Below are 24188 nucleotides of genomic sequence, written 5' to 3'. Positions count from 1 at the left end.
ATAAACTGTGCCCAGACGAATATTCCTGGGATTACTGCATTGTCGACGCACCATTTACATTTAAAGTTAATTGTCTGATTCATGGGTTTTTGGCGAACACCCAGCCTTTGAGTGTAGCTAGTTACCATCGCAACGTCCTAACATCCCGTGCGGAGAGACCAACTCTCTCTAAGATCGTCCAATATATTTGTTTTTTTTGGACACTGGCGACAAGTATGTATTTTACTTATGCTGTGACTACAGTATAATGATCCTAACCACAAATGTGGGACCGCAGGTGTGGTTGGAAGACAAGGGCAGATGATAGCTGCTGCCAACATCCCAGTCATCTCCCTCGCAAAAAAAGTTTACATCTCTCAGTCATTCTGAATCACCAAAATCCCACGTCCACATCGAAGTTAGCAACCAACCTTCAGATCACTCGGCGTAAGTAACACTGGGTATGCATATATCTACCCTACTGATAACTTCGTACATACGTAAATGAAGAACTTCGACAAAGGCACATGTGATTACCGTCGCCCTGGATCCCGCATCATCGCCCCACTCTACGTGAACAACCCGTCAATGACCCTGATTCGCGATAATTTTGACATCTGCAACAGTCGTAATATAAACGCAAATGCTATCAATTAACAATGCTATATTAAATACTAAATAAATGAACGCCATAATGCTTCTTCCGAATGATCTCCAGGGGGCCGATAATATATATAGTAATAGCAGTAATCGCATGGTCGTGCAATTTTATGCCCAGTTCCAGCCCTACTGTTTCGGTCGCTTAGCCGTATCACGTTCACGGCTGTCGCAGCCATTGTCTGTCCACGATCACCACGAGGTCTCGCTTTGTCTGACGACTGTCTGATAGGCAGGTCCGCTTCCTCGATTTGGACAGAACCGTCTTTACACATAGCCATTACTCACGGTGATGTTCCAGTACAACGTTTGTCGGATCGACTTTAGCTTTGGTCTAAAATATATGCTTTTGGTGTTTAACGTGGGCGGGCTTCACATTTTTTTTTTCACAAAACAATTCTACACAGAATTAACTACTGATTTATCATATCACGCTTTACATTTCGTCACTCGCCTATCATGATTCCGGCATAACCATAACAATTAGATACAATATACACAAAAGAAAAAAAAATTAAACATGATAACTCCACTGGAAGATCACATTAGATATATATGCATTGCATGTAAGCGATATATAGAACATTAGAGCGCCGTCCCTGTCGAAACCAATTGTCTCTCTTACCGTCGTACTGCAGCTGTAAAATCCCATAAACAAAACGTAGTTGAAAATAACGTATAGAAAGTTTACATCTACCCAGACGCAATGACACTAATCCTCATGGAAAAACATATATATTTCTATCGTTCTCGTCGTCTCACGACATATCTACAAAGGATCGGCCCGCATGTACGAGAATCCCCTGAACTGTTCCTGATCCGCCTTAGTCAGTACCGTGTTCACCGGCGTCAAAACAGGTACCTCGCGGGTGAACTCTTGGTCAAAGTTGCGCGTGTCTGTCGGAGAATCGATCGTTGGAATAAACGGTGGTTGCACGCGCCGGTGATAAATATCGTTCCAATTGATGTTTGAGAAGTAAGGATGCGCCATAACGTCTTTGGCGTCGTTCGGGCCTGAACCGAGTCGTTGCCAGGGATCGCGGGTCAGCAGCTGTTGCAGAATTGAAACTGAATTGCGTGCCATATGAATCGGGTAGAGAGGCTCGTCTCTGAGAATCGCACCAAAAATTTCCTGCTCGTCATCTCCGCGGAACGGCGACTGGCCGAGGATCATCTGGTATATCAACACGCCGAAAGCCCACCAGTCAACCGCCCTGCCATATTTTTGATCCTGCAAAATCTCCGGCGCCATAAGTTCCGGAGTACCGCAGAAGGTACCAGTCGTGTTTCCATGCCACATATTTTCTTTGCAAAGACCGTAATCCGCAATCTTCACGTGGCCATCCAACGTAAGCAAGATGTTGTCCAATTTCAAATCACGATAGATAACACCACAATCATGGAAATACTTCAAACCCAAGCAAATTTCAGCTGCATAGAACTGTGCTCTTGGAGTCGAGAACTGCTCTTTCTGAATATGCCACATCAAATCACCACCACTGATATACTCCATAACGAAGTAAATTCGAGTTTCGGTCTGGAAGCACGAATGCAAATTCAACAAAAACGGGTGTCGCTCCTGATTGGCAATCAAAAATACCCGCTTCTCAGACCTCGTGTTCTCAACTTCGTCATTCTCCAAGATATAATCCTTCTTCAAAACCTTGATGGCATACAGCTTCTTGCTCTGTTTCGCCTCGGCCAGCATGACCTTACCAAAGTTGCCCTTTCCGAGTACGGCAAGGAAATTGAAATCATCCAAGCCAATCTTCTTCCTCGAAACTAGTGTCTGTGAAACTGGCACTGCAACCTGTTTGTTCGCACTCGCGCCGGGTTCCAGTGGCTTTCGAGGAACTCGTTGCGCAGGTTTCCCGTCTAGTCCTGGGGACGCAATGTAGCTCATCCTCTGCTGTTGCTGGAGAAGCTGTTGCGGTGACAATGCTGTAGGCCCATATGCCTGGTCAGCAGCAGCCACAGATTGCGTAGTAGGAGCTGTAACATTGAGCGGTGCTATTTGCCGTTGATAGTCAGAGTAATCCGATTTATAGCTAGAAGGCGAAGGCGGTTGATAAGGTCGCTGCTGTGCAGATTTCGCCTGTCGGTACGGATCATACTGAGGCTGCGGTGACGCCCTGCCCATAGCTGCTGCTGCAGCTGCAGCGGCTGCCGCACTGGAGGCAGCGGAACTAGTCCGGGAAGTCTGGGGCGATGGAGGTTCTTGAGGAAGAGAAATTTGAGTGGATGGTGCAGAACTTGTGTAGCTCTGCGCTGAGGACGACTGAATAGAAGGTGTGGGCTTCAGTCTAGACACCAAGTCTGGTCGATTCATTGGCGGGGGATGACTCAGGTCTATCTTAGCAATAGTAGGCTTCTGGTTCCTGAGCGCCATTAGGATTGTATTGGCTGTCTCCATAGACATGCCGCAGAAATCGGGCACCAGGTGCACGCAATCAGCATGGCACGTCAGCCCGCATTCTGCAAATATTTAGCTATCATAACGGTAGAAAGATATACTTGCAATATAACATACCTGTACACTTCCTCGCACTCTTTTTCAAAAGAGGCAGCATATAACCGCAGTGACAGCACCAGTTTGCACTGATATTTGTAATAGGTTCGAATCTGTGGGGGATTCTGTGATTGATTTTTTCCTCGTCGGGGTCTGTGTCCGCGCTGGACTTAGAGATACACTTCGTGACAACCTTGACATAGCACTTCTTGTGGCAAGTGTATTTGCAGTCTTCGCATTGGTAACCAACGGAGTACTTTAAAAACTCTCCGCAGAAAGCGCATCTCATAACATTGTAGAATTGCTGCTGCACGAACTTGTGACCGTACATTTCATGAACTTCCTCTTTACGCTGTCGAATGGCGCCTTGGCGTCCCAGCCTACCTAGCTCAAGCGGTCGCTTGTTGACGTTGTGCTTGATGAAGCTGACTCTGATTTGGATCCTCCCTGTCGGTTCGAGGACGAACCAAGAATCAACATACACATTCTGCTCGGACTCAATTCCAGGGTGGCTGCTGCCGCCAACTGACGGCTTCCCCGGTGCACCAGCGGGACGAGCCGAGCCCGATGAGCTACTGCCACTGGCGGCTGACAATGGAGGCTTAGCATCTCTGTCAGCCTGCGTTTGATCTGCTGGGACCCACTCGCGGTTAGATAGCTCCAGTTCAAGTTTTTTTCGCCGCAATTCTTCGGCAATATCGGCAATACGCATCCACATGATTCCGATTGGGACATCGTGATCACCAGATCGATCGTACACTGTAATCTCTACTTCATTCGCCTTATCCAACTCGAGATCATATGTTTCGTTCCACTTGTCTGTGCGCGACGGCCTAGTTTTTACTTTAGCTTGGTCGTCCGCTTTGATCATAACCGAAGTTTCGGGGGCTTTATTGCGTTGCGTGGCAGCATGATCCACGGCCTCAATAGAAATAATCGTAATCCTGAGTCTGCCGCTTAATCCGGTTCTAATATTCGGGTTGTTAAGATTTGAATTATCTACTTCCATCGTCAGCACGCTCTCTATATCCAAAGTAAGCAGTAAAAAATTACCCTGTAGATCATCATCTAAATCTATATGCATATCTTGGTATCTTTTAAGTGCCAACTTCAAAAGATGCATTTTCTGATAACTCTCTATTCTCTGATTCTCAGCTTGCGCCTTGTTGCGACGGTCGCCCTCGATTTCATAAAGTCTGACCAACTTCTCAATGCCCTCCTTGTACTTCTTCTCCAGCGATAACTTGAATTCGAGTTGCTGTAACATCAGTTGGATTCGCGGTCCAAGGTATGGCGAATCATATTTAATAAGGTCTATAAAGATTATTCGTCAGCCCACCATCTCAATACGAATCGACAACGCGCCACAATCACAGCATAATTCAAATCATACCTAAGTCTGTATAATTAAGGCGCGTCTTTGGTCCTCTAGTACCAGGCAGATCGCTGTCCTTCCGCGGAACTACGGGAGCGCCATCCGATCTGTTCGTTCCGTCCGGCCTGGATTCACAGTTAACCACCCATTTCTAATAAATTCATAAAAGGTGTAAGTAGCTGTCAAGCATACCCTGCATGAGGAGAAATGATAGATCTGCGCTTGAGTTGAAGATCCTGGAGCATCTTCTCTAGATAAGCTATGTTCTTCTTCGATTCAACAATATTTGATTCGCAGCGCGTTTTAACATCCTGATTGTCTGTGTTCTGGCTCATGGCCTTCGCACCCTGTATCAGGGAGCGTTCGCGCTCAATCTTTCTGTAGATGTCATTGATGACCTTGTCGCTGGCAGACATCGTGTGTGTAGATCTCGCGCCAGGAGTAGTTGTGTACAAAACGTTTGAGGATTGCGGGACAAGGCGGGAGCCAGCGCTGCAATTTACAAAATTGTAATCGATCGAGTTCACGGACGTCGATGTCAAACGAGATAAGGCAATATCTATACGAAGGCGCGAAGTTGTCAAAATATCGGGCACACAAAGTTGAGTCTGTGAATGATAGCGTATGGACTCGCTTGACTTCTTTCGACGCGAAATACACGCAACGCCCAGCTTATCCCTTCCCCGACTTTGACCTAAGATGTGCAGCCAGGCAAGCAAACCCTAGTACACCAAACACATCTTATACAAGAACATTGACTGCGGCGTAATTTATTTGAATGCATACTTACATACAGAAATCGGCTGCAATGCTCAATTGCTTACAACTCTTTGGATTGGACGTCCGTTATTGAACTCTCCACCGGTATTCCGCGTCTGTACGAAAGCGATGCCTTCGAGGCGAAACACACTTTCGCCATCGCCGTTATGGTTGCATTAGCGTCCACATTTTCGCGTGGAGTAGACTGGACTTTCGATGCCCAAAGAAATGCGTCTTACATGTGCACTATGGAGTGGATTCCTTAGCATTGGTGATAGACACATCCGGCGTCCATTAGCTACATCTCGAGGACGGGAGACTTCAACAATATCGAACACACCTTGATTATATTATATATGTATATATATACTATCACTATAGCGCCAAAAACATTGAATCCATCCCAAAACAATTAACTGCGAGTAAAACAAAGAGGACACAAACTATCGCGGCGTTGTCTCTAGAAATACGATAATTATATCTGGCCATACAGATATCCTTCTCGTAATTCATCCATGCTCTTGCCCTCTTTGCTGATCAATATCTTGTAAACTACTTCCGGTGGTTTAAGTCCCATTTTTTCTGCACGGTGCCATCTCTGCAGCCGTGTCATGCCCACAGTTGGACCGTAGGCTGCCGTCAAATCGAAGTTTTTCAATATTCGCAGCACAGTCGAAACTCCCTGTTGGTGTACTAGAACAAACGTTAGACTATCACAACGACAACTTCATGCCAAAATAATATCGATCGCCATACTTGGTGCGGCAATGTTAACTTTCTGTGTCTTGTCGAAATAGGCCCGATATTGAGGATCGTCATAGTCCAAAGGCTCCTCAACTTCCGGCTCCACCGAAACAACCTGCTCATCTGCTTCCCTTTGCACGTCCTCCTCAGGGGGTGCTGATAACTCTTGACTCTCGACTTCGCCTTCAGTTTCGATCTCACGAGCAGAATCTTCGACTTCGTCAGATGGCGTATGTGACGCGGCAGGCGGGACGACTTCTGTCGAGGACTGTGGCTGTAACTTCTTGCCTGTCACATTTTGCGAAGATGCTATCTTCTTTTGCCTAAAACTATCTGTGAGTCTGACTTGTTTTGCCAGTGACTTCTTGTTCGTCGATGTTGACCGTGATCGCTTTGCTTGCGGAGCCATTATTATCTGCTAATCCAATATAACGAACACAGCCTTTAGACGGCGCAACTTCGTATTACAATCTTCAATATCTTTAAGAGGTCTGTGTTAACGATTGTTCATCCAAGTTATTGGTGGGTTGCCTGGCGATGAGTTGCAGACAAAGGTGACAAGTATCAACCCCCCGAGATATTGCAATCAGCTAGCCGTTAAGGGCAGGTCATAAATAGTCAGCTGTAGCCCTTACCCAACAATCTATGTTCGAGTTATTTGTTTACAATTGTCGTGGTATTGGTACCGATGACTTCATTTGACTACACAGCGTTTCAAGATCAGGTCAATTCACAAATAATCAATTATAATATACATATATACATTTTCAACTCCTGAGGACGCTAGTGACTGCGCTGCTGAGTAACGACTATTATTCTGGAGTGACACTACGCCTCAAAGTCGGCAAAACCGTGCCTCATATGGGACAGGAAAAGAAGTAGTTGGGAGTTAGAAGCGTGGGTGCTCAGCGTGTGGTTGTCCCAACCTCCCGTGTAGGCTTCCGTCTCCCGTCCTGAATCTTTGATTCTCGCATCTTGCATCTCGCAGCCATAGCTCGTCAATCTCGCTGGTTTGCTGCTGCAACTCTATACCAGGTCTTATTCTCTGCATTCGAGGTGTCCGTAGATATATACAGTCATCGTCGGCGCCTGGATCAATATATTATTGTAGGACCACTGCGTGTTACGAGACGTGTCGCTGTTACGCATCTGCCACTGCAAATTACCATTTGCATTACTTATACAGTTCAGTCAAGATGGGTGCAAAGATCAATGTCAGTATTGTCGTGATTGCCATATACTCGCTGTACTATGGCTACATGAGCAGCGCGCGCTGGAGTGTTATCAAACGGCGAAGTCTCCGTGCGAACCGTGCTAAGGAGAGCGGCGATTTGGAAACGTAAGTTGGGATTCTTATATGGCTGAAGATTTGCACTTAACTTCTCATTGTTGTCTAGTCTGCGAAACTCATCTCCCGAAGAGCAATTCGCGGTTCTGGTTGTCGGCGGCCGCTTCGTTAATCCGTTTCCCGAGTACAGAGAGCAAGGCATATTCGAATTTATTGTATGGAAAATAGTTGAAGTTATCCGTTGGAATCCGCGTGCTGGGGTTCCCCGCAATAAAGAATTGATTGCCGAACTGCTTCCGCTCTATCGGCCTGATTTCGAAGTTCTGTTTGATACAGATAGTATCATAGGAACTGGCGGAAGCGATCTCAAGACAGCAAGTAATCCGGACTTGTTGCCGTCTGGAAATGCATCACCCATTGGACTTACGAGTTCGGTCACGTCTGCGGTGTACTACTCATCTGACACCGGGTCATCTACGAATATTCAACTCGACAGCTCTACGCTGGCTGACTCGTGGACTCCAATCAGTCAACGATACGTTATGTCTGCTCGTATACCGGCTGAAAGTCACGATGCACATTCGCTTTCCGATACAAGCAGCAATACAACCAGTAGCGGGCCGCATTCGCCAATCGGGGATGATACTGCTACGAGAACTATTATTCCCACGGTCATTCCGCCACGAGATGAAAGACTGACAGTAACCTGGATCGGACAGAGTTGTATATTCATTCAATGCCATGGGATCAATTTCCTTACTGATCCGTTGTTTTGGTAAGTTTCTTGAGACGTTTGTGCAGATGGATCACCTAATGTACAGCAGCTCCCGCATTATCAATTCATACATTGGCCCGAAACGACTACGACCGAGTCCATGCCAGCTCGAACACCTCCCGCGGATAGACTTTGTCTTGGTGTCACACGATCATCCAGACCATCTTGAAGACGACACGATCAGAAAGATTGGCAATTCTGCAATGTGGATAGTGCCCATGGGCCTGAGGAGATACCTCGCTCGGAAAGCGATTTACCGCGTTGCAGAATTAAAATGGTGGGATAAAATACCTCTACCCGGTAAAGAACGTGAAGGGTGGGAAATAGCGTGCACCCCTTCCATGGTAAGTATTCTGAATTTAACACATTCTCCTATATGTTGACAATTGGGTACAGCACTGGTCAGGTCGACATCTGTATGACTCGAACCGAACGCTATGGTGCTCCTTCTTGATATTGCACAATACACGACCAGTTATTTTCCACGCTGGCGATACCGGCTACTCGGCCGAGCTGTTCAAGGGGATTTCGCAGGTCTACGGCACTGGTTGCGAAGTCGCGCTAGTCCCCTGCGGCGCTTATTCTCCTCGGTGGCATCTACAGCCGCAGCATGTTGACCCAGCTGAATGCGTCCAAATCATGATTGATCTCGGTGCGAAAAGGCTGGTGGGCGTGCACTGGGCCACATTCATACTAAGCGACGAGCACTACCTCGAGCCGAAGCAAAAGCTTGAGCAAGAAGCCGTAGCTGCGGGCTTGCAGGACGCGGTCTGGGCTGCCGAGTTTGGACGGACGATCGTGGTGCCGTATCGGTCGGCCGATGAGGCAGGAAGCGGATCTGATGACGATGCGGCGTTCAGATTGCCGGACGCGAGGGTGTCTGGCGTGAGGCGGCTGCAGGCCCTGGAAGGACGGCATACCTTGATTTGGTAAATGCAAATTGCAAGCCTCACTTCGACGGCCCATCCGCGCGTTTTGTACGGAGCTATTACCGGCAACTGCCTTATATTTTGTATATTAAGCAACGCACTTGTCCAATGTTTGTTTTCGGGCCAAGTTACACCGGAGCCGTCAATGGAGTATTGGACTTTTCTCTGTTTTAAATATTATTCATGGGATGGTAATATACCAGGACAGGACAAGAACAGGGCGTCAGGGTCATTTATTTGCTTTAATTTGCTTTATATAAATAAATAAATAAATTAATGAAGTTGTATGTACATGAGACAGTTGTGATTTAATTGAATTAAATTAGTTAATTTAAGTTACATATATGTACAATCAAATATGTGCAATGGAAAAGCACTAAAAAGTCGGCAAGTAATGACACCATTGACAGCTTATAAACGTGACGACAAACGCTAAGACCACCAGGGGAACATGGTAGAAAACATGAATTCTGAACCCGACAACCTATGCCCAAAGAACTAAACAAGAGAGCGAAAATAGCGGTCAGCCGGTTTTTGAGCCCGACACGGCGATTATATTTTCCAACAGTTGAATTTCATACCGGCCCACCAGCACTATGTGTCAATGCTTGTCGCACGTTTAGTGACTGAGAAGCCCTTCGTCCAACGAGAAAACGCCTCAAGAAAATGGTCATCATCGTCAGTAGCGGATTCCTCTTGTGGGCGGGATATAACTAGAACGCCGTCATCTTGCCTTCAAACGGTCATGTTAAGAACCTGGTCCGCGATCTTGTCGGTCGTGACTTCGATGGGTATTTTCAGGCCTATGGTTTGCGCTCCCGAACCCGACAGCTTAACGGTAACCTCAGCCTCGTACTGCCGACCAATCAAGCACGACCAAAAATTTGGCACAAGAGCGCGGTGTTTGGGCTGTGTTAGTGGGATAGTGGCGTTGAATGAGTAATGCGTGTCGGATTCTTTCGCCCATTCCAGCTGAGTCGGTGCTGTGAAGGTGTAGTTTGCAATCGTAAAACTCTCTTGGTATAATCCTAGCCGTGCATCCACTGCTCTTGATTTAGGATGAGGTATGTATGTCATAGGGACCGTAGTGAAATAAGTGTAGACCCGTAGTTTGACCGACACCGATTCGACATTTGGGATCACGATGTCTGACTTCTTAACGTTCGCTAGGTGAGAGTATGAGAGCCCCAGTAGTAATGGAATAGACTCGTTTTTCAAGTAGACGAATGGCTTTAATACCGACAACTCGAGCGCGAGATTGCCGATAGTTGACCGACCAATTATTCCCTTTTTTAGCGTTTTCGCGGTGCGATAAAATCTAATGGATCCACCGCTGGTGAAGCTAACCTCCTGATCCTTATAGTGGCTATGCGGAATGTTTCGTATATCAGACATATATGCAGCTATGACAGCTATAGGCGTCGACGCGGTGTACGGGACTGATTTCCGACTACTGTTGTCTTTCGTGTTGAAGACCTTGCCAATGATCTGGTACGTTATGCGGGCCATATTTGGTGAGCAGTCATCGAGTTCGGAACGCATGTTTGGGTCCCCGAGGGTCGACGGCAGGTGTCTGTGGCACAGAACACGGTCGCAGTGGCTTTCGAGAAGATGTTCCGGTAAGACGAACGAAAAGTTGAATTTGTACGTCACTCCAGCGCGAAAAATTTTTGGTGACGGGTAATCATCCTCTTGTACTGGACTTGACATTTTCAAAAACTGGCCATGCATTATATTAGAGAATTGTGATCAGAAACCACGGAGATATTGACAACATACGGTATCCTTGGCATCGACGCGACCGCAAACAACACTAGCGCTCTCGTTCCATGACTTGGCTGTGCCTTCGAGTGCAATATATATTTCTGCGAACTCGGTGTCGTTCTTTGGTTTTAGGATGACGGCGCCAGAAAGACAGTCACCGACCGTGTAGTACGGCTTCTGGTTCTCAATAACGACGGTCATGCCGCCCAGAGAAGAACTGGGGCCGAGTCGAGAAAGTAGACGGTGCGGCGAGGATGATGACAGTGAACCAGAAGAGACAATGGACAGACCGGCGGCCGAAGACCCCGACGAGATTGTTGATGCGGGCGAATCTGGCCGCATAGGATGCAACTGTCGAAGAGATAGCGACGGCATAGTGGCTGCGGAACTAGATATGTAGGATATGATCCGGGATCAATATGCAGCTGGTCTCGTGTTCAGAAGGCAAACCGGGGAAGAATGCTAGGTAGTGACGATACTGGATAGTTAAAGCATTATGGTAGGAGGGACGCGAAAGATATATATGCGCGAAGGCAGCGCAAGAGAAGTAATACAGCATGACTAATTGCCAGGGATCCAACATGCAAGCCTGAGCATCTGCAAGGCGGACAAAAGACCGCGGCACTAATTACATAACAGCTGAGACGAGCAGAAACGAGCCAGGAACACCACGCAGTGGATTGCGAGCAGGGACCAATGAGTTTCCGGTACGAGACCAACAACTTCCGTGAGCTAACTTAATCCACCGCCTCATCAATGAGCAATTAGCGGAGAAGCGCGGATTTTAACTAGATTTTGCTACCAACAGACTTTCGCCAAACTCGCCAAGAATATTCAATTGGAGCCAACTGCTCCCCCCCAATTGCCAATCACCTCAAGGATCCGAAAATGGCCTAACATTAATTCGTGTCTAGCCATTTGAAAGTCCTTAACGAAGAACTCACTCAAAAATTGAGTATCTCATTTATTTCGTAGTCTGGTAGCCGAGGCTGTTGACTGACTGATTTCGCAACCTCATTTGGGCCCTCGGCAGTCTGTGCGGCTGACATGACTCATAAGAACCTTACGTCATGTCACGTGCCTGTGGTGCTGTGCCTGTTCCGAGAATATGTGTACCTTTAACCCACCGCAGGTAGTTCTCCAGTAGAAGACTTTGCGAGTAGAGATTGTCGAACGCATGGAAGCATTCTGGTCTGTTCTGTTTCCATTTCAGCTTAGTTTCGTAGGTTTAGAAGAGAAATCCGAAAGCTGTTACGTTCGAGAAGAAATGCAACGTAAACTTACACAACGTTGTAGATAATAGCGTAGTCATATTATTTGCTGTATACCGCGAGCAACCATCAAAATCTCATAACAAACCTATAACAAATCCTTATCCGCGTCATTTACCACCGGTCACTTAATCAGTCTTAACCGCTAAATAAATCCTATGTACAAAGAAATACGCAGCCAAAAAACTCACGGTCCCTGTGGACAGTCCATACACTACACACCCAATCAACGAATACGAAAAGAATAGTAAACCAGACACGAACCCCGACAAGTCCAATTTCGCGAAATAATACCAGATTGAATATCCAAAAATCCAAAACGCGGACCCGGTTCCTACTAAGAAAGAGCGCCACCACCAGTTGTAATCTTCAGCACATAGCTGGAAATACGTTGTCACGATCGATATTTCAACGACTGTGACCATCAAGATGCAGAATGTCAGGCCAAGGAAACCGTACATGTAGTAATATCCTGTCTTGTCCTGCCAAACAGATTTAAGGATAAACAGGAGTTCAATTAGGATTGCCGCGAACGGAATCAAGCCACCGATGAAGATGGCAAACGAGAGTTTCATATACCACGGTGTTGGCGGAATCTGGCGCGGAATCTGCTTGATTCTCGTAGGTGACTCTATCGCAGGGCGCATGAAGCCAAGCCAGCCTCCGACGACGACTAATGGGACGAGGATGAACAGCCACATACTTATCAACACCAGTAAGGTACCAAAAGGAATCGCAGAAGACGACGACTGACTCCATGAGAAGAAATTTAACACAACAACGCAGCCTAATAGAATTCCCGGGACAAGCATTGATGTCTAAATACTACTTAGCGCTTGCCTTAATTGTAAAGAATCATGTGCCTCACTCTTAGAGCATTTTTGAGCCACTTCTCACCCTTGAATGACTTGTACAGCTGCGAGCTGAAATATCCAGAAAAGACACTACAAACTAAGTTAATAATTATTTACACAACTTTAAGGTGTCTGCCGAGACTTACCCAGCAAATGCGAACAAAAACAAGGCAATACTCAGAAAGCCGCCTCGGTAGCTAGGACTCAAGAGTCCCAATGCGGCAATAACTTTCATCTAGTGAGTCAGAGTATCTCAACATTGGTCAAACACATACTCACATAGAATAGAGAATGCCATGACAAACATCTGTACACCAGTCCCGATCAATGATGCTAGCACGCCCTTGTGCACAGGCGGTCGGAATACATCCCCATGCACGAGCTTCCATCCAACAATATCCTCTGGCAAGTCCTTATCATCCTCGCCATGCCCCTCCTGATTGTACGACTGAATATCACGCGACAGTGTTCGGAGCATTATGATAGCTACCACTGTCGTCAAGAACGACGCTATGACGAGCGAATTGATGATCGCGAGCCAGTGAATATTGTTGGAATCTGAAGAATTAAGAAAATAGAGGTCCCACCTGTCAGAATATTTAATGTCCAGATCCTCTTTAAAGTACACTGAATATGAATATGGGATCGTCATTGTCTCTTGTGCGGGATCGAGTGCAAGCGGTTTTGCGTTGTCTAGCTTCTTGGGACATTGCCCCGGCGTCGTCAGAACTCTGCAGTCAGTTAGACAATTGATCCAATACAACTAGATTAATAATTACATACGACTTGGGATACACTTCGAAAGCGACAATAAGATTCTTGCCTGGATTATTTCCATCCGGTCGATATCTGATTATCATTGTCACGTGGTTGTTGAGGTACGCAACCTAACTTCAATCAGCATCAAATTGAACCTCCATATGTCAACGCAAATACATCATTCTCATATGAACCAAGCTTGAATCCGGCGGCATAATATTTTCGAGTTTTGTCCATAGACACGTACGAAGTAGCGCCAGGCAAGTTATCCAGAATCCTAGAGATCAACATCAGCCAATCCTTAGCCCACATCAAAGGCTTCATTTCAAAACTCACCATTCCACGACATACGAATTCCGAATCAATGCACTGGATCGCTCAATTCCCGCCGCATCAACCTCCACATCGCACAAATGCTCACACTCAATATCTCGTCCCATAACAATATTATAGTCTGACCCTGCAATCCTATCTCCCCGTAAAATTTCTCCCAAGTTTAACCCGACGCGCTTCACATCTGGACTGGGTGGGCACACGAAGTTGAGATCGTAGTATGCGTATGGTAATTGTGTCGAGTCCGAGGAGACTTTGTTGACCATTAAAGGGATAATTTCACCGTCCGCGTAAGATTTGCCTGAGCCTTGTGAAGAAGGTTAGCACGATGGTAAATTAGAGGTCGATTGTATAAACTCAGACTAGCAATTACTGACGTGGCATGCTGATCCCAGTGCTTATTCCAGATAGGGCAAGTAGCCCACAAAATGCCATTAGCCAATGCATGACTTCAAACTCCGTCCGATTCGGCAAGTATCAGGCAATTGTAGCAACCTCTATTTCCGTAGAAATCTATAGCTTGTTTTGACAATGTGCGGGCCTTGTGTATTTTTTTGCTGGGAGCGACAATACGTAATAGGTTAAAAGCGGAATAGGACTGATGCGTACACTAAGATCATGGGTTTTATACGCCGCGCGCCTCCTTATAAACTTTGATTATCACCTAGACATTATTCACGTGTACGTACGTACTATCCGTGATAAAATTCCCTCACAGTTATCCTCTCAATGTTGTCACGACTCAAGAGTCCCAGAAAATATTGTATTAATTAGATTTTTTTCTTTTTTTTTTCGTTTTAAAATCTGGTCGTACTGCTTAATTCTTGATTAGGTCTATAAATTGTACGATGCATCCACCTTAGTCCCGTAACGTCACTACATCTGCGTTGTCAATCTAAAACTAAAATATTACATTAACTAGATGACCCACTAATAATGGCCGGTATTTATATGATGCTAATATCGAAATTACAAAGTAGACCTAAACGCAGAGACTACAGGGCTTTTCAATTAGGCTAAGCGTCAGTCTGAAGCACTCAACTTACTTAAAAGAGGAAGTGTCATGCTCAGCGTCACACTGCCATTATATGAGTTTATATACGCCATTTTGCAAGAATTTCATTCTTTTGTTGTTGTAAGAATTATATTGTGAATGAAGTACATGTTTATGACTGCAGTGAGCGCATGCTTAGTAGAATTAAGGTTCGCACATCTGGAAAAAGATAGACAAATATGGCTGGTAGGGGTAGGGTTAGCCCTGTCAGGAACAAGGTACAATGCACTATACACCCGTTCAATATATATAACTATCGTACATTTTCAATATCGTACATTTTACATCTATGCCTTAAAAAAAGTTACACCCCCTCAAGATATGCACGTGACACCTCTGTCACTAATTTTGATCTCACCAGCTTAATAACCTCTTTAGCTGAAACATTAGCATATTCTACTCGCCAGTCATCCTCCGCCATATCCGCGGCCTCTCGCGTGACAGACAAGCTTTTTGCCAAAAACTGGATGCCCTCGGTATATTTGCGTGAGTCTTTCTCCCACTGATACAGCGAATTCATGATCGCAATCAATTCACTCGTGGGCAGCGCTCGAGGTTGACTTCGATCTAGCAGTGGCAGCAATTCGCCCAACAGCGCACCAAAGAACCTGTCAGGCAAAAACGCGAACTGTATCAATGACGCAAGGTACTGTGCTGCTTCCACAATATCGCCTTCGTTCAAATGTATTTTAAACGCGAAATAAGTCGCATATGGCGCGATAAATTCTCGAATCATTGCAGGACATAGATGGGGCGATAACAGGTACCGTTGTAAGATAGCATCTGGTAGTGTTAGACCCTTTAGTAAATGGGATTCGAGTAATTGCCAAGTAATTGCGCGTATCTCGAGGGAGTTTCCAATATAATCTAGCCATTCTATCGCGCTACCGACCTGATTCCGCGATAGTTGCAGCTTGCTCCATGCCATAACTATTTGCCGCGCTTCACTGTCGAATTGTAATTCTTTGCAGAGGTCGAGTAATTCTGTCAATGTCGCTTCCGTGTCTAGGTACACATGCGTAATCGACTGATGAAGTTAAAACAAATCCAAGTAGGACGTATTCGTATCTCATAAACGTACCTCTCTGATGATGGACAACCCTTCAATTCCTTCAGTATCTTTGAGGTACGCCGCACCAACCAACCATGTCCCTGGATTAGCACAGCAGTTGATCGCATGAGCCATGAATAACCAATCTCGAAAAGGCGGTAGTTCCCTAAAGTATAGTTAGCATAGGGATTAAATCTACCACCAGAATAACTTACAAAGTGTCGACATTGTAAAATTCATCCAACATCCTCTGACGATCGCAAAAATCGGCAATATGCGCGGCCACACAAACATCTAATCGTTCCGCGACACTCAGCGCCTACACCTAATCAGACAAATTTTGCCTTTGGTAACTCAAACTGATATGGCCTACCTTTGGAATATCACCTGCAATAACAGCAGCGCATCCAGCCTCGGAAATAACAGTCAAATCTACAGGAAACTCCGCCACAGCCATTTGATAATATTCCGATAACCGCGAAGGTGCCGGATCATGAAACAAAAACAACGACGCAGTAGCTTCTTGCCACGACTCCGACAGTGCCAAAATAGTGTCGCTATCACCGCGTAATATATTCGCCAGTGCAATGAGTCCTCTCCTCAACTTCACATCTGAGAGTTTGGCACACTTTTCCCCAAACGCGATTGCACGTGCGCGCCATTGTCTGTGCCCCTCAAACGCTTTCGCCCCTTTGGGTGCGGTCTCTAAAATCGATGTCGCGGTTTGCAGCGCTCTATTTGACTCAGGATCAATGTATGGTATCCCTGCTTCTTTCAGACAATTCGAGCACTGGAAAAATAGACCGCGCAGAGCCAGTTTCTGCACTAACTCCCAAAACCCAGGTTCATCATAAGGCACCGGCGTCGTCATAATATCTCTCGTTTCTTCAGTTGTAGGTCGCGGATCATATTGATTCAACCAGTCCATTATGGCCTCCGCTCTCGTGATCCCCGGGTCTGCGAAATACGATGCGAATAGGCAATGGCAGACGACATACGCTTCTGATAATCGTTCGTCAAATATTCGTCGCCGCGCAGCATCTAGGATTTGGAGGAATGTAGTTGCGTATTTGGGAAGAATGTTCTCGGATGGGTCCATTGGTTCGCCGATCTGATCAGCGTCTGATAGAGCTCTATATAACTCATGCGAATCAATGACAAACTATATCGCATGCCAGATTAGTGTCAACTCATACCGTCCTCATTCTATAATAATAATACCTTTGTATACTCATCCGAAAAGGCGGAATCGGGAATCTCAGTGGGAAAGATCTTCATCTCCTCAGGAACAATAGGGACTTGATCTCCTCCATCCAGCTTCTTCCCATCGATCCATGCAATACCATTATTGTAAAGTGGTGGCAGTCTAAACTTTAGCGTTCGCTTCCGGTCTTGCCAATCTCGCAATCGACCAGCAGCTATAGGAGCATCTTGCAATGTATACGTGAAGACCGTGTCATCGTCATCCTTCACCTCTTCTTCGTCCTCAGAGGTACCACGTATGTTGTCTACAGTAGTGGTTCTTCCAGTAGCAAGAGGAGACGTGAATAATAAGGTGGTACTCCTGCTTGCTTTAGCAGGTGTTCCCATCGGTTCCTTAACTTTCGAGAAAATCGGTCGTGGACCTCCGAAAGATGGTGAGAATGATGTTGGCCCAGCACCTGACATTGACGAAGGCGTGGAGAAAAACTCTTGATTATTATTACTCCACTTTGGAGTATAGCGAGAATGCCGACGGTGAGATCGTGCAGGTTTGCTGTATTGATTTGCGTGCCTGCGTCGATTGCGATGAGGTGGACGTTTTTGAAGAAGGTTAGCGCTATTACCCTCCACCGTTGCGGACAGAGCTCGTTGCGTGTTAGCACCATGAGAAGATCATACTACATGAATTCATATCATAAAACTATTTTGGGTGCTGAAGCACGAGTCACTTTAGTATTCTGACCGAACCGCCTTGATTTCAAATATAAAACATCCAGCTAACGTACAATACCCACCCAACTTTCTTACAACTACATAGCATATAAGCTAGATCTCGTCTAATCATCTTCCACCATATCCGCGCTTTCAGGACTTGCCGGGGGGATGTCGGGTTTCCACTGCTCATTAGGGTGAATAGTTACCGTCTGCACTTTCTCCTCTGTATTCTCGATCATCCATTTCACAAAGTCGTCAACGGCAAGTACAGGAGGTGTGCAGGCACCAAGGCAGATCGGACACTTCCACGAAGCCCGCGAGTTCTCGAGATAATTATACAAATCAAAACATGTAGCATGCTGGCACTGCACTGATCGTACAGGTAATTTCATGCGTTTCTTTGATAAGGGGCAGGTTAACGCAAGCTTATACGAAGATGTTAAACACTGAATATCGTCGCTGTCGTCGTCATTCGCGTCTGTTGGTTGCGGACGAATAGTTTTCAGGATTTGCTCTTTGGCCTGGTCGACTTCGATATGTTTACTTCTGACCATATCGATGACTTCTTCGCGAGTAATGATCGGACACATCTCGACGGCGACAGTATAACTTTTGTCGTGGAATCGATCGGGCCACCGCTTCAGAAGAACTCTTAACGTATTGTAACCCGGTCGGACAAGACTCGATAAATTAACGGGCCTATCGTTGCCATGTTTCACGACGAAAGACTTGTCGTTAATCGTGACCCCCATATCAGTCCAGGAAACTGTCTGGTCACTATCTCCCAGATAACCCCGCAAGTTAATCATGATTTTCCCATGAACGTATTCAGTTGTTCTCAAACACTGTGCGTATGACTGAGGCGATAGAGCAAATCTCACGACCATCTGCAGATTCTGACGGCTGAAAGACGACGGAGAAATATACTTTACAGCAGGATAAATATAAAACTTGTTACGTTCTCTTTGCGTTGCCGAGGTCTGACTAGACGATTGCGAAGATGGAAAGTTAGTAGACAACTGCTCCGAGTTAACCTGTAGAACATTCGAGCCCATGAAATTTGACGGATGGGAATGGTGCTGTAGTCGCGGTTGTAATTGTTGTAAATATGCAGCCTGTGCTAGAGACATCTGTGCAGTCGATGTCCGGCTTGTAGAAGAGGCGGTCTCAGGAATCGCGTGTACGACAGGTTCTGGAATTGAAGCAGAATGGCCAGCGAATCCAGTTCCGACAGGAGCCTGAGGGAGTTGCTCCGGCACTTGTTGATGCTGTTGCTGCTGCTGGAGGTTCGGATGGTTGGAAGCAAGTACGTAATTCCGATTGGTCGCGAATATCTGGTTCTGCAAGTGTTGCTGCGGTTTTTTTGTCCACTGATGCGAGGCAACGTTGGCAAAAGCCAGGTGTTGCTGCTCCTCCGGCAACTGTCTAGCTTTGTGTGGCTCTTCAACTTCGTTTGCATTCTCGATTACTCGTTGAGCAATCCCGTGAGACTCCAGAAGCCTAGAGTCTCGGCGTATACGAGTATCAGTACGGTTCTGCTCAAGCCCGAGTACAGCGGGAGCTACATGCTGGCTCGGAAGAATTGGCTGCACTTTCCCAGTCTGTATAGAAGTTCTAGTATAAACGCCGTCAGCATAATTCCGAGTATCGCACAAATAAAATTACACACTACTTACCTGGAACCTTGCGGCAGCGTGGAAGTAGCTATTTGAGGAGTTTGATCAGAGCGTAAACGTTCATGCTGAGTCTGAGAATGGACGATCTGCTTGTACGCTTCAACTCGCGCAAGTGTAGCTTGTCCATCAAGCCAAGGCTGCCACCTTAAAAACCCTTTCACAACCGCGAAGACAGGCTCCCTTATGCCGGCTGTTATAGGTGACTCGTCCGGTTTCCCGATAGCGACCCACAACGCCCGGGAGTAATCGAGAGCCTCGAAGTTTTTTGTCATGACTAAACCCTGAATTTGACGCCAGACCCGCTTCTCCACTTCGTTCAAATCCTGCTTGTGGAATCCAACCCTGAGCAGACTGTCTTGTAGCCATGTGAGCACGTCGATGGTAGCCTCATCGTAGCCGAAGATGGACCGTACGAGCGGGAACGCGAACGTAGACGGATACTGATCCGGGACGCGGGAGGATTTTTGGGAAGTGGCCGTTGTTACGGCTAACGTAGCTGGCGACAACGACGATGTTGAGACGGATGTCGAGCGGAGCTGGGACGGGGACGAGCTGGCACGATTCGGAGTACCGTTACTACTGACCGGCTGATATACAGCCGCATAGGGATTGGTCGTGTATGTCGCGGCTCGCTTGCTTGTACCCGAGTGTAGAGACGTTTTATTGCCCTCGAACGACCTCTTGCCGTCCATATGTAACCGAACAACGAGACGAATCGAGAGCCATGCAGATCAGTACATGGCAAATCGTAAATTCTCCTGCGACGGCAATATTATGCCTAATATTATGCGTAGACAGACATATGCGCAAGCGGGGCGGCGATTATGAATTATACGCCGGTACAATAATTGTTGGGCATAATAATAATCACCGGCAATTAGCTCACCGATAAATAGTCCCGGCTTACTTCACAGTGTCCTTGGGATGTAAGTACGTAATTATACCCTAACCTGTACGAAGTCGACAGCAAATATTGGTGTTTCTTTCAAGAGGATGTCACGGGGGGGCACCAGGATAGCGGGACCATGACTAAAGTGAGCGGCGAACAGAAGTCAATCAATTGTGTATCGGCCATTCTTCTTCGTACATACCCGCTCGCTACCGCACTCTCCATACCATATCGACTGTCCGACAGTCCAAAACTGCTCAGTATCCACTTGCTAGGGTTGTTGTCGCTGCTCTGTCATACTATCCTCAGTATATAAGCGTCAAGGGTCCTGCTTTCCGACGGTCGGTCACTCGGCTGCTATCTTTGAGCGGAAGCGCCGCTCCACTTAATCGCTACTCCCCAGGTTCATCCTCCGTTCGACTGCCACTCATAATTCTATTCGATTGCTCTCTGTTCTGTACGGCTAGGTGCCAATGCCTTCCTCTCCCCGGCGCATCCCCTATCCAGGTGCTATTCGAATAAACGTGCAAGGCGCTTTCATCGTAGATGACGAGCCCTCGAGACCCCCTTCCTCTATCGGCCTTCGAACGGCTGACATCAATGGCAACAGCAAGAACACTCACAATCGTGACATCGTCTTGCCGTACCACACCGCCGATGTTTCCCATATCGCCGCCGACGTATGTTTCTTATCTGTCATGCATCTCGGTTCCGCACACTAACTCCCAGTCGTTAGATCGGTGGCTCTTTGGCAAAGCTCGTCTACTTCACCCGCGACGGCGACAGCATCGGCGGCAGACTAAACTTCACCATGTTCGAGACAGAGAATGTCGAGGATCTCTTTGCGTTTATGTCCAAGCTCATATCTGCAACGCGACAATCAATCTCAGATGGGTCCGAAGAAACTGATGTGACAAGCACGGAAAAGAAAAAAGTCTACATCATGGCAACCGGCGGTGGTGCATACAAGTTTTACGACCGAATGAGAAAGGAACTGGATGTTGAAATATGTCGCGAAGACGAGATGGAGTGCCTTATAGTTGGTACGTACCTCTTATTGCTTCTAATATATATTCCACGCTAATAATGCTAGGCCTTGACTTCTTTATTACCGAAATACCAACAGAAGTATTTACATACAGCGAGCAAAATCCCATGTCCTTTGTCGAGGCAAAGGCTGACATCTATCCTTACTTGGTGAGCGTGCAAGTCACATGATTGCTAGAAGTCTTTTAACATTTATCGCAGCTTGTAAACATTGGGTCTGGCGTCAGTATGATTATGGTCTCTGGTCCTCGGCAATTTAAGCGTATTGGTGGCTCTTCGGTTAGTATTTGAGGTCTTCTTACGATAACGAAAACTAACACTCAAATGTAGCTCGGTGGAGGTACTCTCTGGGGACTACTATCATTATTAACGGGCGCGAAATCATTTGATGGTAGGACAATTCAGTTAATACTGATGGTAATATTCTGACGACAGCTAGAAATGCTAGACATGGCCGCAATAGGCGACAACGCAAACGTCGACATGCTTGTCGGTGATATATATGGCGCAGACTATGGGCGAATTGGACTCAAGTCCAGTACTATCGCGAGTAGTTTCGGCAAAGTCTTCAAGAAACGATTAGAATCGGCCGACGGCGTACAGATCAGCGATCAGACGGGAAATAGGATCGAATTATATGGAGCTACGCATGAAGCCGAAGATGACGTTGATATGCCTCCGCCCGCGCGGTTTAGAGCCGAGGACATAAGTAGAAGTTTACTTTATGCCGTCAGGTATATTTCGATCGTCGTTCACCGAGAGTATGAATTCTAACAAAGACACTAGCAATAATATTGGTCAAATTGCATACCTTCAAGCTCAAAGATACAACCTTGAGCACATTTATTTCGGTGGCTCCTTTATTCGAGGACATCCCCAAACCATGAATACCTTGTCGTACGCGATAAAGTTTTGGTCGAACGGCGAAAAGAAGGCATACTTCTTACGGCACGAAGGTTATCTTGGAGCCGTCGGTGCCTTCTTAAAGTATGTCGATAAATTGTACGTTGAATTCTTGCTAATATTCCGCAGACGACAACCCACCGGTTGGGGCCGGCGAAACTCCATGGAAGAAAAGAGGTAATCTACAATATAGCAAGTGGTAATAGATGAACGGCGATAGAATTGTGTACAATAATCTCATTATCTTTACGACACCTAACGCAGCCGGCGAATGCTTATAGTTCCACCATCCGCTTTAGCTCCTCCATAAGATATCGAATATCGTTAAATTGCACGGCTCTGTCGACGGCACGGGAAATGTCTAATGACGCAGGATATATCATTGTAGCATTGTAAAATCTGCCTTTGCTGAATGCTAATTTCACTTCGTGTGATCGATTCTTGGAATTCTTAAAGCTCAAGGTGATTTGCTCAGTTAAAGGGTCGACATGTACATCATCAACGTAGAGTAGCCTCTTTAGTATTAATAGTACATTTGAGTACCTCAAATTTCGTCAGCAACCACAAACTTAAAGTCCAGTTAATGCCGTCAGCTTACCACAGTCCAATATTTTCTTTCGCGATAATTTTTCCTTGATTCATCTCCACTTTCCGTGCTTCAATAGCGATTTTTGCTGCTTCCTCCAATCTGTTGCTAAGCTCCGACAAGTTAACAAGTTCAGCACTAAATTTTTCCAATTCTCGCTTCTTTTCCAGAATAATAACTTCTGTGAGTTCGCGAATATCATCATCCAGCTCCGATTCTTGCGCCTTAAATTTTCCGTATAGACCCAGAGTTTCTTTAAGTGACAAAGTCTGATGAACGTCTTTGTCGCTTTCTTCGTCGTCCTTCTCCAGTTCTCGTAGTTCTGCTTGCATGCTTTCTATCTCATGAAGCATCTCTTCAGCCTCACTAATTTCCGTCTTCAATATTTCGTATTCTATAACATAGTCAGCCACAAACACGCCATACGCGTAGATATCGAAACACACTATCACAAACTACTTCAACAAGCGCCGCGATCTCGTTAGACGCGTTCTGTAGCGCCTTCTTCTTATCGACCAAGACCTGCTTCAACCCTATGTTCCGCTGGGTAGCCTCATCCAAATCCAACTGTCCAACTTTCCACATTCGCAAGTCCTTCCGCTCACTCGCCTCATCCGTCCCCTTCTTTTCATCATCATCATCATCATCATCATCATCATCATCAACATCTAAAATTGCACGTAGAAATGTTTCCTTGGTCTCCTGCTCCAAATACGTGACCTTCAATTTCGAAAACAACTCCTTAAAATCCTTCAACTCGACTTCAATTGCAGCTGGGTTCGAACAGTCAACTGACATACTCTGTATCTTGCGTCTAGGCGAGCGAAGGGAACCTCCACTGCCAAGAGCGATCGAGGACCGGGTGGTCCATTCTTTGAAATCATTTTCTTGGGTTGCGATATTTAGTGGCACGTTTGTGAACTTTGCAAGAATTTGTCGGTGGTGAGATGGAAAGTCTTCCGTAGCTGTTGACATTTTCAGTATTGAATGCGCGCAATATCACAAACGTCGATTTCTGGTCGCGTTTTGTTTGTTTGTTTACAGAGTTGGGTGAGGCTTGTGGAGTATA

The 24188-nt window shown here is 46.2% G+C and overlaps 9 protein-coding genes across 9 annotated transcripts; 2 read left to right on the top strand and 7 right to left on the bottom strand.

Moving 5' to 3' along the window:
• Window positions 1-1057: 1057 nt before the first annotated feature.
• Window positions 1058-5185, bottom strand: V1513DRAFT_410182 (uncharacterized protein). The gene is made up of 5 exons (XM_066895703.1): window positions 4713-5185; window positions 4539-4645; window positions 4199-4459; window positions 3167-4144; window positions 1058-3111 (listed from the first exon to the last, which is right to left on the bottom strand). The coding sequence occupies exons 1-5, from the start codon at window positions 4934-4936 to the stop codon at window positions 1406-1408; spliced, it is 3276 nt and encodes a 1091-aa protein (XP_066755661.1). The 5' UTR covers window positions 4937-5185; the 3' UTR covers window positions 1058-1405.
• A 429-nt stretch (window positions 5186-5614) lies between these two features.
• Window positions 5615-6655, bottom strand: V1513DRAFT_438449 (DNA polymerase delta, subunit 4-domain-containing protein). Its single transcript, XM_066897061.1, has 2 exons — window positions 6036-6655; window positions 5615-5972 (listed from the first exon to the last, which is right to left on the bottom strand). Exons 1-2 carry the CDS (start codon window positions 6430-6432, stop codon window positions 5755-5757), a joined length of 615 nt encoding a protein of 204 aa, XP_066755660.1. The 5' UTR covers window positions 6433-6655; the 3' UTR covers window positions 5615-5754.
• Window positions 6656-6719: 64 nt separating this feature from the next.
• Window positions 6720-9321, top strand: V1513DRAFT_477544 (beta-lactamase superfamily domain-containing protein). Its single transcript, XM_066900245.1, has 4 exons — window positions 6720-7362; window positions 7421-8086; window positions 8136-8430; window positions 8483-9321. Exons 1-4 carry the CDS (start codon window positions 7220-7222, stop codon window positions 9017-9019), a joined length of 1641 nt encoding a protein of 546 aa, XP_066755659.1. The 5' UTR covers window positions 6720-7219; the 3' UTR covers window positions 9020-9321.
• A 429-nt stretch (window positions 9322-9750) lies between these two features.
• On the bottom strand, window positions 9751-11154 carry V1513DRAFT_423314 (uncharacterized protein; the record flags this gene model as incomplete). Its single annotated transcript, XM_066896027.1, has 2 exons — window positions 9751-10734; window positions 10795-11154. 2 exons carry the CDS (start codon window positions 11152-11154, stop codon window positions 9751-9753), a joined length of 1344 nt encoding a protein of 447 aa, XP_066755658.1.
• Window positions 11155-12067: 913 nt separating this feature from the next.
• On the bottom strand, window positions 12068-14576 carry V1513DRAFT_438439 (uncharacterized protein). Its single transcript, XM_066897060.1, has 7 exons — window positions 14000-14576; window positions 13841-13940; window positions 13688-13791; window positions 13184-13635; window positions 13051-13132; window positions 12919-12994; window positions 12068-12868 (listed from the first exon to the last, which is right to left on the bottom strand). Exons 1-7 carry the CDS (start codon window positions 14260-14262, stop codon window positions 12179-12181), a joined length of 1767 nt encoding a protein of 588 aa, XP_066755657.1. The 5' UTR covers window positions 14263-14576; the 3' UTR covers window positions 12068-12178.
• A 549-nt stretch (window positions 14577-15125) lies between these two features.
• Window positions 15126-17965, bottom strand: V1513DRAFT_438436 (Nup85 nucleoporin-domain-containing protein). Its single transcript, XM_066897059.1, has 5 exons — window positions 17323-17965; window positions 16475-17263; window positions 16317-16420; window positions 16132-16267; window positions 15126-16077 (listed from the first exon to the last, which is right to left on the bottom strand). The coding sequence occupies exons 1-5, from the start codon at window positions 17767-17769 to the stop codon at window positions 15355-15357; spliced, it is 2199 nt and encodes a 732-aa protein (XP_066755656.1). The 5' UTR covers window positions 17770-17965; the 3' UTR covers window positions 15126-15354.
• V1513DRAFT_462490 (uncharacterized protein) lies at window positions 17966-20644 on the bottom strand. The gene is made up of 2 exons (XM_066899937.1): window positions 19695-20644; window positions 17966-19632 (listed from the first exon to the last, which is right to left on the bottom strand). Exons 1-2 carry the CDS (start codon window positions 20384-20386, stop codon window positions 18141-18143), a joined length of 2184 nt encoding a protein of 727 aa, XP_066755655.1. The 5' UTR covers window positions 20387-20644; the 3' UTR covers window positions 17966-18140.
• Window positions 20645-20650: 6 nt separating this feature from the next.
• Window positions 20651-23047, top strand: V1513DRAFT_438431 (type II pantothenate kinase). Its single transcript, XM_066897058.1, has 8 exons — window positions 20651-21263; window positions 21320-21626; window positions 21677-21780; window positions 21832-21909; window positions 21961-22021; window positions 22070-22364; window positions 22417-22617; window positions 22663-23047. Exons 1-8 carry the CDS (start codon window positions 21057-21059, stop codon window positions 22712-22714), a joined length of 1305 nt encoding a protein of 434 aa, XP_066755654.1. The 5' UTR covers window positions 20651-21056; the 3' UTR covers window positions 22715-23047.
• On the bottom strand, window positions 22809-24094 carry V1513DRAFT_423309 (uncharacterized protein; the record flags this gene model as incomplete). The annotated part of the gene is made up of 3 exons (XM_066896026.1): window positions 22809-23076; window positions 23132-23513; window positions 23566-24094. 3 exons carry the CDS (start codon window positions 24092-24094, stop codon window positions 22809-22811), a joined length of 1179 nt encoding a protein of 392 aa, XP_066755653.1.
• Window positions 24095-24188: the final 94 nt, after the last annotated feature.

This window comes from Lipomyces chichibuensis (assembly GCF_038497645.1).
Source record: "Lipomyces chichibuensis strain CBS 12929 unplaced genomic scaffold V1513scaffold_4, whole genome shotgun sequence".
In the NCBI taxonomy this organism is placed as follows: domain Eukaryota; kingdom Fungi; phylum Ascomycota; class Lipomycetes; order Lipomycetales; family Lipomycetaceae; genus Lipomyces; species Lipomyces chichibuensis.
Note: the sequence above shows the minus strand (reverse complement) of the source record. Positions and strands in the feature narration are given on the sequence as shown.